At 46.2% G+C, this 13971-nt stretch overlaps 1 protein-coding gene across 11 annotated transcripts in view; it reads right to left on the reverse strand.

Annotated features, from left to right (window-relative positions):
- Nucleotides 1–13971, reverse strand: part of TDRD1 (tudor domain containing 1) — a 49070-nt gene that overhangs the window by 22699 nt on the left and 12400 nt on the right. For all 11 annotated transcript variants that reach the window (XM_089314318.1, XM_089314319.1, XM_070057187.2 and 8 more), the window contains exons 4-11: nt 10194–10338; nt 6187–6292; nt 5105–5168; nt 4228–4332; nt 3833–4015; nt 3345–3488; nt 2372–2543; nt 1061–1147 (exon numbers count right to left, since the gene is read on the reverse strand). In XM_089314318.1, the coding sequence (XP_089170444.1) occupies nt 1061–1147; nt 2372–2543; nt 3345–3488; nt 3833–4015; nt 4228–4332; nt 5105–5168; nt 6187–6292; nt 10194–10338 (1006 nt within the window). The remainder of the gene's footprint in view (nt 1–1060; nt 1148–2371; nt 2544–3344; nt 3489–3832; nt 4016–4227; nt 4333–5104; nt 5169–6186; nt 6293–10193; nt 10339–13971) is intronic.

Raw genomic sequence — 13971 nt, forward strand, 5'->3', positions numbered from 1 at the left:
AGGGCTAGGGTTGTGGTACATCAGGTTAAACTGTCACTTGTGATGTTGACATCCCGTATCAGAGCACCAGTTCTAGTCCCAGCTGCTCTGCTTCCAATCCAGCTCCCTGCTAGTGAGCCTGGGAAAGCAGCAGATGGCCCAAATGTTTGGGCCCCCACACTCAAGTGGGAGATCCAGAGGAAGCTCTTGGCTTTGGCCTGGCTCAGCCAGAATCATTGCGGCCATCTGGGGAGTAAATCAGCAGATGGAAGATATTTCACTAACTCTGCCTTTCAAATAAATCTTTAAAAACAAAATGCTTATGGCAAAATTTGTTGGTTGTCTTCTGAAGCTAGAAGCAAAAAAAAAAAAAAAAAATTCACACACAAAAGTGGACAAGAAACCTCACCCTTACCAGAACAGAGCTTTAGAGACATATTGCTTACTGGAAAAACTCTCAAGTAAGGAAGATAAACTACACAATGTGAGCAAACAAGCCCTCAGCTTAAAGAGTTACGAAATTCAATACTTCCTGGGGTCGCACTGTGGCGTAGCGGCTAGTCACCACCTGCAGTGCCGGCATTCCATATGGGGGCCAGTTCGAGCCCTGGCTGTTCCTCTTCTGATCCAGCTCTCTGCTATGGCCTGGGAAAGCAGTGGAAAATGGCCCAAGTCCTTGGGCCCCTGCACCCACGTGGGAGACCTGGAAGAAGCTCTTGGCCCCAGATCGGCACAGCTCCCGCCACTGCGGCCATCTGGGGAGTGAACCAGCAGATGGGAGACCTCTCTCTCTCTGCCTCTGCCTTTCAAATACAGTAAAATAAATCTTAAAAAAAAAATTAAGTACTTCATAACTACCTTGTCAATGAGTAGTCTGGAAAACAAATAAGTAGAAAAGGTAGGGAAGACTGAGAGAAAGAAAAATTAGTGAATGAAAAGTGCCATTTCTGACAAAGTATACAGACCAGTCATCGTTACCATCAAGTCTTCACAGAGCGGTGGCTGTGCTCTCGGCTCCTAGGGAAGATACTCTTCAATAACTCAAGTCACTATATTGTTCAATATTAATTTGTATACTCACTTTGATCTGCACTTGGCTTCTTAGAATTTTGTCCTTGGGGTTTCAGGCCATATCCCATTTCTACTAGCACCTGGTCTAAGAGTTTTCCTAAGAAGTGTTGAAGAAAACATACCTCCATTGAGATGGGATACAAAGCATTATAGGAAAAGCATAAGAAATCAATCACACAAATAAGGTCACAGCTATATGTTTCAGTAGCTCAGTTTCTATGGGAATAATAGTTTGGAATGCCTACATGTAAAAACTGGGATGGGGACCAGCACTGTATTATAGTGGGTTAAGCTACCACTTGTGATGCCAGCACCCCATATAGTAATTTGAGTCCTGGCTGCTCTACTCCCAATCCTGCTTCCTGCTAATGTGCCTGGGAAGGCAGAAAATCATGGCCCAACTCCTTTGGGAGTGGTCTTTGCCACCCATGTTGGAAGATCTCTCTCTCGTTTTGCTTCTTCCTCTCTCTCTGATGCTTCTTCAAATATATTTTTAAAAAACAGACAAAATTCCTTACTCATTGCACAGGAAACATACAAGATTTCATTTTAAAATTCTGAGTAACAGAAACTTCACAACTACACTTAGAGTACCGCCACTTAAGAAATAAATTTCAGACACAGACTACTTTTTCAGACTAAGTGTGGTTGAAGCAAGGGTTAGCATTGACATGAACTTCAAATTCCCTGAAATAATATCCAAAAGCTGAAATCACATTGTGAAACAAAGATAAAACACATAATTTTATACTAAATTTCACAGCAGCTTACCTGCATTTTCTACCAAGTCATCTGCAATGCTAGTCTCTTAAAAGTAGATGGCTAGTACCTTGGAAACTAAGGAATTACACATATATACTCCAAGAAGTCATTTAGCAACCGACGCAAAGCCAGAATTCAACAAGATTCCAAAATGTTTAGATCTCCTCAACTTCAATACTGTACACTAACAAAACACAGCTCCTCCAGGGCTGCTTAAAGAAAGGCACGGACGACAAGGACGAATGAATGAGAAACCCAAGGGCTCATCTCCATGAAGGAGTGGAATCAGCAGGCATTTTAATGGTCATACTAAAAGGATACTCTATTTATCTTCACACTAAGTCCAGCCCTGTAAGCTACCTGATACTACGAATTCATGCCCTGTCTTTGTTAGCTGCCAGATGCAGGGAGGGGCCCAGGCCTCAGCCTCTCTCCCAGTGTGAATGACTGGGAGTTCCCATGGCCTTGCCTCGCGTTTGTTTCTTCCCCCAGGAACGTGCAGAGACAGAGGCATCGTATTAAGCGCTCAATTTAAAAAGCAGACCGACTCGAATCTTACCTGAACTTGGCAGTGTAACATCAACGGCAAAGGTAACCACGTCCTCTTGCAAGACTTCGACAATCTTTATAGAGCAGTATTGCTCCATTAACAGTGACTTCATGGTTTGGATGCAATCACTGCTCCAGCTCCCCTCTGCTGGGAAAACACTGGCCACTCTGCACCTTATGGCCTGAAAGATTGTGTGCAAGTTGTTTACAAAAGTTAGTATTTAACACGTTCCTTCTAATTATTTTACAAAGACAATCTACTCACGCAGGCTACCAACCATCAGTTTCCAGCACAGCTATCACCTGTCTTCCCCCGTGATCTATTCTATAATGCTTACTTTTGGTTCTGGAGATACAGAAATTCATGAGAGGACAATAATTATCCTCCAACTACACATGAATTTAAGCCATTTCTAAATAATGTAATAAATATTTAAATGATTGTCTTTAAAGAGCCAATTAAAAAGATGTGCCTGGGCCGGCGCCGCGGCTCACTAGGCTAATCCTCCGCCTTGCGGCGCTGGCACACCGGGTTCTAGTCCCGGTTGGGGCGCTGGATTCTGTCCCGGTTGCCCCTCTTCCAGGCCAGCTCTCTGCTGTGGCCAGGGAGTGCAGTGGAGGATGGCCCAAGTCCTTGGGCCCTGCACCCCATGGGAGACCAGGATAAGTACCTGGCTCCTGCCTTCGGATCAGCGCGGTGCGCCGGCCGCGGGGGCCATTGGAGGGTGAACCAACAGCAAAGGAAGACCTTTCTCTCTGTCTCTCTCTCTCGCTGTCCACTCTGCCTGTCAAAAAAAAAAAGATGTGCCTGAAAATGTTACCTCCTCACGTCAGGCAGCACTTAGCCAATAGGATCTAACAGAAACGCAGCCAAGACAGCCACTGAGTGTTCATTCACACAGCAGCCAAGACACTGCACCTAACACCACGGTATCAACTCTCCTCTGAGAAACGGTTAGGAACTTGGGAAGTAAAAGACTCACGCAAGGAGGAAATAAATCAATGCTTCTGTTTAATTGGCGAATTCTGTTTACTGGAATCGTTTCTTCATTTCCAAAATCAATATATAAGACGTGTACCTCCTTCTGCAGCACATCCACATCCTGCACCACGACCCTGTTCCAGGTCTGCAAGTGAACACAGCGGGGCTCTGCTTCACAGCCTTTCCCAGAGTTCCTTCCACGCCCTCAGCCCACGCAGACAGGCCAACGGAAGGCTCCCGTCAAGTCAGCTCCATTCTCTCAGAAGCTTCTGTCTATAGCCAGCCACGCAGAAACCCAACGGAGCTCAGAGGGCTAGGGCCAGGGGAGTAAAGGGAACAAGCACGGGAGACCAAGGCAGGGAGAGCGGGGTGAGCAGAGCCCGGCTTTGAGCCCTCTCGTGCGTTACTGAGTGCTCTGGCGTCCATGAGAGGGTGCGAGCGGCGAGGGCTGAGCCAGCTCACTGAGCAGCTCGCCTGGTGAGACGTTACCTGATCAGCCGTGTACTTGGCGACACAGACCTCCCCCTTCGCCGGGAAATACTCCTCCTCAGTCCCCAAACCTGCGTATGCTTCTTTTAAGCTCACAGAAAGCTGGCTCATGTATTCTAAAACTTCTGAAGAATACAACTGCACGTGGAAGTCACCTGGGTGTTTGAATTCAGTAACTGTACCCTTTCAAAGACAGAAAAGAATAATTCACCAGGAATACAAACAAACTTGCATTTCTCAAAGCTTTGTAACTAAGATACAAAAGAGCTTTTTTGGGCAATCTTTGTTAAGTTAATCAGATATATTTTGCAGCTACCTTATAAACTCAAAAATAGGAAATGAGGAGACAAAAACCTATACTTCTTGCATTTCTGTCCGTGGAAACTAAAGAATACCTTTACTTCCATGGTCTTCTGGAGCTGTAGACTTCTCAGGTCAGAAAACATGGTTTTCTCAGCAGAAACAGTTATCTCTTTAGTAACTCCCAGTGGATACCCATTCTGGTTTGGGAAACACAACAGTGAGTTACCGACGGCACATTTCAACAACACAGCGACCACTGATGCCAGAATCGGGGCCACAGAAGCCCGACTTGTGGGCTCGCGCAGGCACGCACAGAACAGTGAAGGCCTCCAGTGTCACGGAAGCCACAGCACTGGGAACCATCCAGGAATGAGGCCATGACAATGAAGATCACGTATATTTTGTTAAAAAATAAAGTAAAATAAAAAGTGTGTGTGGGGGGGAATGTGGTCCACTTTTTAAAAGAACGAATATTTGAGAAAAATCAAAACTTTACTTTTATTAAACCAGGAGCTAAGAGCAGCTAGGCAAACTAAAAGCTGTAAATACGCGCTGGACATCACAGGTGTTTGATTTGAACAAATGCACCTGGATGGAGGAGCGCTATCTCCACAGACAAGGCTCCTTGGTAAGGAAGGGGGTGTTGCAAGAGGGCAGGCGATCGACAAAGCTCGAGAACCCACGCAGCTGGGGCTGCAGCACCGCCTCCCCAAGCATCCGAACGACAGTGTGCTGACGCAGCCAGCGCAGGCCTTTTTTGGAAAAAGACAGGAAATGAATGATTCTCAAAATTCCCCAAGAGTCACCAAATCCCATCACTAATGTGTTTACACATTTACCGCAAAATTTTGGTTTTTAAACACTGGTAAAATGTAGAAAAACATCCAAAAATATTTGTTAGCTTAAATTTTCTTAAAGGGGGAACATTTAAAATTTACCCTACAGGCAAAATGTAAATATACACCATACCTCATCCTTCACTTCCACGTTTTTTGTTTCAAAGGATGATTTATTATCTTCAAGCTTGCGGGCACTGAAATAAAGTTAATGATTTTATAACAGTACAGAGACAATTAGGAGGAGGAGCCGAAAGTCACAATTGTGTCAACTCCCCAGTGAACAACATCCAGAAAGAGCAAATGAAGCACCTTCTTCCGGGGAGAACCAGAGTCGTCACAAGATATAATCCCAGGTATGGAACTCCCACCCTGGGCGAGCACAGGCCTGCTGCTTCCAGGAGACAGAGTCAATCTGCAAGCCTCAACTGTCTGCGGAGCACAGAATCCCTCTCCTACCTACACAGGGTTCTGAGGACCAAACGAGGTCACATGTGAAAGAGTTTTGTAAACTGGCAACTGTCACCTGCATAAGATTGATTTGAAAATCACAATTCGGGATGCACTGTCACAATTCCAGCTTATTAAATTTCACAGAAGCATAATGATAAGTAAGATCTGGGGCTGGCGCCATGGCGCAGCAGGTTAAAACCCTGGCCTGAAGCACCGGCACCCTATATGGGCGCCAGTTCTAGTCCCGGCTGCTCCTCTTCAGTCTAGCTCTCTGCTATGGCTTGGGATAGCAGTGGAAGATGGCCCAAGTCCTTGGGCCTCTGCACCCACATGGGTGACCGGGAGGAAGCTCCTGGGGCTCCTGGCTTCGGATCAGCTCAGCTCCGGCCATTGCAGCCATCTGGGGAGTGAACCAGCGGATGGAAGACCTCGCTCTCGGTCTCTATCTCTCTAACTCTTTCAAAATAAATAAAATAAATCTTAAAAAAAAAAAAAAAGATGAGTAAGACCTTCTAAAACTCTAGTTACTGGAGAAGAAAAACTCACTTAAGATTCTAAGTCTTAATATGTATTACCTAGTCAAACTAAATCCACAAAAACTAAGTTGGCAGAGCCACTGACTTCAGAACTGTACATCTGGTCTATCTCAATAAATAAGGGGAACAACTTCTACATAGCTGTGGCCTGCCTCACTGATTGGGACCCTTATTCAGTCAGGAAAAAAAAAATATCCCCTAAGGTTCAAAGTACTGGAGCACTCACTTCTGCTGCACAGGTTTGCACACGATGCTGTGAGCCGACCAGTCCCTCCTCTGGCACGCCGTGGAGCAGTAGTACGTTTGCTTGCACTGAGAACACCTCAGTGACCCTGAGGAGCACAACCCATATCACCACCAATGCTGTCTCCCAAATACTTGTCAAGATCAAAACATTCTCAAAGACTACATACGTCAAACATAATCACCTTAACCACACCAAAAAACCAACTGAACACAATCATGCTGTTTAGGACTAGGTGTTAAGATTATACTTTAGGCTGGCGCTGCGGCTCACTAGGCTAATCCTCCGCCTGCGGCGCCCGTACCCCGGGTTCTAGTCCCGGTGTTCCTCTTCCAGTCCAGCTCTCTGCTGTGGCCCGGGAGTGCAGTGGAGGATGGCCCAAGTGCTTGGGCCCTGCACCCGCATGGGAGACCAGGAGGAAGCACCTGGCTCCTGGCTTCAGCGCAGCATGCCAGCCGTAGTGGCCATTTGGGGGTGAACCAATGGAAGGAAGACCTTTCTCTAACTCTGCCTGTCAAAAAAAAAAAATATATATATATATATATACTTTAAAAAAAAGAGGAGGACAGACATACTTGTTCACTCCCCAAATGCCTACGACTACCAGGACTGGGCCAAGACCAAAACAGAGTGCCAGGAACTCAATCCAGGCCTCCCACATGGGTCGCAGCATCCCAGGCACTTGAGCCATCAACATGGCCTCTCAGGCTCTCCATCAGCAAGGTGGTTGTATCAAACCCAGGCATCCCAATGTGTGATGCAGGTATCTGACCTGCTATGCCCAAAGTCCATGCTGGCTATACCTTAGAGGGTCTCTCAAAACACAGAGAAAAAGGACTACAATGATGAAACTGGACACACACCTCACTTTGCTAAAATACAGCCCATCACACACGTTACAAAAGGAGTGATCAAAGGAAACAAAATTGTAGTATAGTGAAAATGGACCTGTGCAAGCAGACAAATGGCTTACAAATGGTGAGGAAAATCACACTTAGAGATATCCAGGAAGATTTTTAAATAAATATTTTAAAAATTCAATCAGTATCCAAGTAGGAAAAAAAGGTTATCTAAAAATAAATAAATAAAATAACATCATCATAACCAGGAGAGCCTCAAATGCTTCCATCCTAAAAGGAATTGACCAACAAGAACAAAGATGCTGGGACAGGCTTGTGGTGAAGTGGTTAAGTTGCCAGTTAGGATGCCCACATCACATATTGGAGTGCCAGGTTCGAGTCCCAGCTACTCTGCTCTCAATCCAGTTTCCCACTAATGTACACCTAGAAGGCAGCAGGTGATGGCTCAAGTACTTGGGTCCCTGCCACCACATGGGAGACCCAGATGGAGTTCTAGACTGCAGACTTCAGTCTGGGGCAGGCTTGGCTGTTACAGGTATTTGGGAAGTGAGCCAGCAATCAAAGATCTCTCTCCTTGTCTCTGCCTTTCACATAAAGTTTCAAAACAAAAAAAAAATTTTAAAGAAACATTAAGGGGTCAGTGCTGTAGTTTAAGCACGCATCTGCAGTTCCAGCATCCCATGTAAGTGCCAGTTCAAGACCCAGCTGCTCCACTTTTTTTTTTTTTTTTTTTTTTTGACAGGCAGAGTGGACAGTGAGAGAGAGAGACACAGAGAGAAAGGTCTTCCTTTGCCGTTGGTTCACCCTCCAATGGCCACCACGGCCGGCGCGCTGCAGCCAGCGCACTGCGCTGATCCAAAGCCAGAAGCCAGGTGCTTCTCCTGGTCTCCCATGGGGTGCAGGGCCCAAGCACTTGGGCCATCCTCCACTGCACTCCCTGGCCACCCAGCTGCTCCACTTCTGATCCAGCTCACTAAAGATGGCCTGGGGAAGCAGAAGATGGCCCAAGTGCTTGGGCCTCTGCATCCACATGGGAGATCTGGAAGAGATCTGACTCTTAGCTTCGGATTGGCCCAGCTCCAATCACTGTGGCCATTTGAGGAGTGAACCAGTGGGTGGAAAACCTGTCTCTCCATCTCTCCACCTCTCAAGTAAGTAAATAAATCTTAAAAAAAAAATGGGTGTTCATTTCTTTAAAAGAATAAGCTAAATATTTAAATAACCATGAATAACTGCTCAAGCTCACTGATCCTGAGTGAACCTCAAATTAAAATCACTAGAGGTGCCATTTCACGGTCATCAGAAGGGCTATAACTAAAAAACACTAACACCATAAGCTGACCACAAAGGGAACGAAGCAGAACTGAACTCCAGTGGGAATGTCAAACAGCTACACCACTTTGGAAGACAGATACCAGCCCATAGGCAGCAATTCTACGCAAGGAATGTACCCAAGAAAAATAAAGATACAGCCACACAAGGACTTGTATATAAATGTTGAGAGAGCTCTATTTGTAACAGCCCAAACCTGGACTTAACCAAAATGTTCATCAATAGAACAGATTAACCAACTGTATCAAAACACTGTACTAAATAAATGTAATTGTATCCATCAACCAAAAAAATACCCAAGTTGTGATAAATAATCTTACAATGGAATGCTACTCAGCAATTAACAAAAATAACTGATACATGCAAAATGAATCAATCTGAAAAATATTTTTTTAAAAAGATTTTATTTAGCCAGCGCCATGGCTCACTAGGCTAATCCTCCGCCTAGAGGCGCCGGCACACCGGGTTCTAGTCCCGGTCGGGGCGCCGGATTCTGTCCCGGTTGCCCCTCCTCCAGGCCAGCTCTCTGCTGTGGCCAGGGAGTGCAGTGGAGGATGGCCCAGGTGCTTGGGCCCTGCACCCCATGGGAGACCAGGATAAGTACCTGGCTCCTGCATTCAGATCAGTGCGGTACGCTGGCCGCGGTGGCCATTGGAGGGTGAACCAATGGCAAAGGAAGACCTTTCTGTCTGTCTCTCTGTCCACTCTGCCTGAAAAAATAAAAATAAAAAAAATATTTTACTTATTTGAGAGACAGAGTTACAGAGAGAGGTTGAGAGAGAGAGAGAGAGAGAGAGGTCTTCTATCCGCTGGTTCACTCCCCAGACGTTTTGCAATGGCCAGACCTGAGCCAATCTGAAGCCAGGAGCTTCTTCCGGGTCTCCCACGTGGGTGCAGAGGCCCAAGGTCTTGGGCCATCTTCTACTACTATTCCAAGCCATAGCAGAGAGCTGGATCGGAAGAGGAACAGCTGGGACTCAAACCAGAGCCCATATGGGATGCTGGTGCTTCAGGTCAGGGCTTTAACCTGCTGCACCACAGCGCCGACCCCAAAAATATTATTCTAAATAAAATAAGCTTCACACAAAAAGAATCCATATGTATGATTTCATTTATATAAAACCATGACAGGGGTGCAGCGCTGTGGCATAGTGGGTAAAGCCCTGACCTGAAGCACCAGCATCCCATATGGGCACTGGTTCGAGTCCCGGCTGTTCCTCTTCCGATTCAGCTCTCTGCTATGGCCTGGGAAAGCAGTGGAAGATGGTCCAAGTCCTTGGGCCCCTGCAACCACGTGGGAGACCAGGAGGAAACTCCTGGCTCCCAGCTTCAGATCAGCACAGCCCTGGCTGTTACAGCTAATTGGGGAGTGAACCAGCGGATGGAAGACCTCTCTCTGCCTCTCCTCCTCTGACGTTCAAGTAAACAAATCTTAAAAAAAAAAAAAAAAAAAAAAAAAAAAAAAAAAAAACCACTATGACAGAGAAAATTACTTATGGTGAAGAAAGCAGCAGTTGCCCCCAGGGGTCTGGTGACTGGGAAGGACATGAGAAATATCCCCGTGTCTTGACAGGGCTATGAATTCGTTTGTTTCAAACTCTGCCAACCTTCGCCTCAACAGGTCATTAAAACAGCACACATGGGAGGAAGAGGAGCCTGACAGCTGTTGATACCGAGCAGCGAGTAGACAACGTGCACGCACACACCTGTTTACACTTTAGATGTTTAACATTCACCACAATGTTTCTCAAATGTGTAGAAGAATAAGCCGACAGGCATCTAGGACAAGACACTCACCAAACAGGCCGCAGCGATGGCAAGTTGTGGACCGAAGAGGCGGTGCCAAGGAGGTGAAGAGTGCCGGGTTACTGATGGACAGAGAGTTCTCAGTCACCTTGTGCAGTTTTTTCGACTTTGTAGGAGGCACATTGTTGCTGGGCTTCTATCAGGAACAGAGAACAGTATAAGAACTTGGTAATGACTTCCTCTTTTAACCACTAGATTCGGGATTCCCTCTTCTGGTCAGACAGAGTACATGTACTTTTCTCTATTCCTGCTATTGAGTACTAAATGCTCTGAACTTGTATACAAAGCATGAGAGGACAAGGAAAACGGGGGAAGAGACTGTGACAGGCTGGCAAGGGAACTCCTGACCCAAAAAAGGACATGGTGGCAAATTCTCTGGGTTTCCATTTTGTCTCTTATATCCCAGACTGGGTGCTGCAGAAGCCAGCAACTCAAGCACCAAATGGCACTCACAATGAAACGCCAATGAAAAACCAGCTCCTTCCAGCCAAAGCACCAGGAAAGGGCTAGGCCAGCAAGACAGGGCGCTCACCAGCTACCTGCTGCCTCCAGACAACCACCACAGAAGACACCGTGGCCGCGCTCCCAGCAGCAAAGTAGAGCGGGAAGCCTGAACTTCCACTCACGAGGCTATGATCAGTGCCCCAAGCCTCTCTCTGGGGTGGAATCACAGAAGGCCCACACAGGAGGGACACACTTCACCCCAGAGGCGAGGAGGCGGTGGACACAGCACTCCATGGCACAGGGAACCTGCTCTTCCATGTGGCAGTAACCAAGTGCCCCAGCCCCCACTGCGTGGTATCCCAGGAGGCCTCAGCAAAGGCAGGGTATTTCATCATTCACTATTCCCAAAACCTAAAACCCCCTCCCTCTAATCCACCCTCTTCCCACCCTTGTTGTCAGTAGAGACCACACAGGGATCAGGAATAACGCACCAACCACTCACAGGCAGGAAGGTATCGGGCCTAGAGGAAACTGAAACTCCCACCCTCATCCAACAGAAAAGCTCCCCACTTGGTGTCAACAGAGGAAGGGGGAGAACTTGGACATCTGCCCCACTTGTTAACAAGATAGCCTCCCCTCACCCCCACGGAGTGGTATCAGAGGAAGCTGATTAAAGCCAAGTTGAAATAGATGTAGAGGTGCAGGCACTTGGCACAGCTGTTAAGGAGCCACTTGGACACCTGCACACCTATCAGAGGGCCTGGGTTCAAGTGTGAGCTCTGCTTCTGATTCCCCCTCCCTGCTGAATGCACCCTCTAGGAGGCAATGGGTGACGGCTCCAGTAGCCGAGTCCTTGCCCTCCACATGGGAGATCTAAACTGGCTTCAGCCTGGCTCAGGCCCAATTATGGCAAGAATCTGGGGAGTGAACCAGTGAATGAGAGAACTTTCTCTGTCTCTTCCTCTCTCTTTGACTTAAAATTAAATTTAAAAAATAACAAGGGGCAGGCATTGTGGTACAGCAGGTTAAGCTGCAGTTTGGACCACCCATCCCATGTCACAGTACCTAGTTCAAGTCCCTGGTACTCCACTTCCAATCCAGCTTCCTCCTAATGAGCCAGGGAGGCAGCATACAATGGCCCAAGTACTTGTGGGAGATCAGGATGGAGTTCTTGGTTCCTGGCTTTGGCCTGGCCCAGCCACAGCTATTGCAGCCATTTGGGGAATGAACCAGTGGAAGGAAGATACATTTCACCCACACCCACACCCACACACATATACTCTCTCACTCTCACTCTCTGTTACTCCGCCTTTCAAATAAATAAGCCTTAAAAACATTTCAAAAAGCCTCATGGGGCCAGCGCTGTGGCGCAGTGGGTTAACACTCTGCCTTGAAGCGGGGGCATCCCATATGGGTGCCGGTTCATGCCCCGACTGCTCCACTTCCGATCCAGCTCTCTGCTATGGCTTGGAATAGCAGTAGAAGATGGCCCAAGTCCTTGGACCCCTGCAACCGCCTGGGAGACCCAGAAGAAGCTCCTAGCTCCTGATTGGCACAGCTCTAGCCGTTGCAGCCAATTGGGGAGTGAACCAGCAGATGGAAGACCTCTCTCTCTGCCTCTCCTCTGTGTAACTCTTTCAAATAAATAATTTAAAAAAAAAAGCCTCATAAAAATTTTATAAAGTAAAATCCAACAATATGTAAAAGAATTATACATCACGACCAAATGAGGTTTATCCCCAGGATGCAAAACTGGTTAAATATTCAAAATATCAATATAACACACCAAAGTAACAGGCTAAAGGGGAAAAAAATCACTACCAATCAGTGCAGAAAAAGCATTTTAAATAATTTAACAACTATTCATGATAAAAACCATCAGAAAAGTAGTACAGAAAACTTCAATCTAATAGCACCTACAACAAACCTACAGCTAATACTACACTTAACAGTGAAAGACTGAATGCTTTCTAAGAGTGGAATCCAGGCAAGATATAACCACTGTTACCACTCTCATTCAACATAGTGCCAAAATTTCTTGCCAGTGCAGTTGCATGAGAAAAAAAGGAAACAAAGGCATATATTGAAAGTAAAGAAGTAAAACTATTCCTACTTCAAGATATGATTGTCTATGCCAAACACTGCAAAGAAACTAAAAAAGATTTCTAGAATACGTGACTTTAGCAAGGTCACAAAATACAAGATAAATAAAACCCAGTCCTATTGGTATATATTAGAAATAAATATGGAGGCCAGCACTGTGGTGTAATGAGTGAATGCCGCTGCCTCCAGTGACGGCATACCACATGGGCACCGGTTCGAGTCTTGGCTGCTCTACTTCCAATCCAGCTCTCTGCTATAGTCTGGGAAAGCAGTATGAGACGGCCCAAGTGCTTGGGCTCCTGCACCCGTGTGGGAGACCTGGAGAAAGCTCGTGGCTTCAGATCAGCTCAGCTCTGGCCATTGCGACCATCTAGGGGAGTGAACCAGCGGATGGAAGACCTTTCTCTCTGTCTCTGCCTTTCAAATAAATAAACAAATCTTAAAAAAATATGGGGACACAAAAATAAAAACTAGTACACACAATCGCTCAAAAAATGAAATGTTTATGTGTAAATCTAACAAACCATATACAGACAGGACTTATAAGCTACAAACTACAAAGTGAAAGAAAACAATGTTTTACATAATTGGAGACTTACATTAATGGATTGGAAGATTCAACACAAAGATGTAATTCCCAAACTGATATACAGGTTTAAAGCAATCCCTATCAAAATCCCAGCAAAATTTATTCTAAGTGATCTGTCTGAAAAATACTGGGGCTGGCATTGTGGCATAGGTTAGGCTGCTGTCTGCAATGCCGGCATCTCATATGGGCACCAGTTTGAATCCTGGCTGTTCCACTTCGGGTCCAGCTCCTTGCTAATGCACCTAGGAAAGCAGCAGCAGGTGTCCCAGGTCCTTGGGCCCCTGTACCCAGTGTGGGAGACCTGGAGGAAGTTCCAGGCTTCTGACTTCAGTCTGGCCCAGCCCTGGCCATTGTGGCCACTTGGGGAGTGAACCGTGGATGAAAGATCAACCACTCTCTAACTCAGCCTTTAAAATAAAAAAAATAAACTAACAACATCAAATGCATCTCACATATACTCTTGGTGAAAGCATAAAATAGTACAGTTACTCTGGAAAACAATTTGGTGATTTACTGAAAACAAAACATGCATCTAACTCTATGACCCAGCAACTGCACCCCTGGGCATTTATACTTACCACATAAAACCCTGTACATGAATATACTGAGCACTATTTTTTAACAGCCCAAAGT

This window comes from Oryctolagus cuniculus, chromosome 15 (genome assembly GCF_051225735.1).
Source record: "Oryctolagus cuniculus isolate XC-2025 breed Fujian yellow rabbit chromosome 15, ASM5122573v1, whole genome shotgun sequence".
In the NCBI taxonomy this organism is placed as follows: Eukaryota; Metazoa; Chordata; class Mammalia; order Lagomorpha; family Leporidae; genus Oryctolagus; species Oryctolagus cuniculus.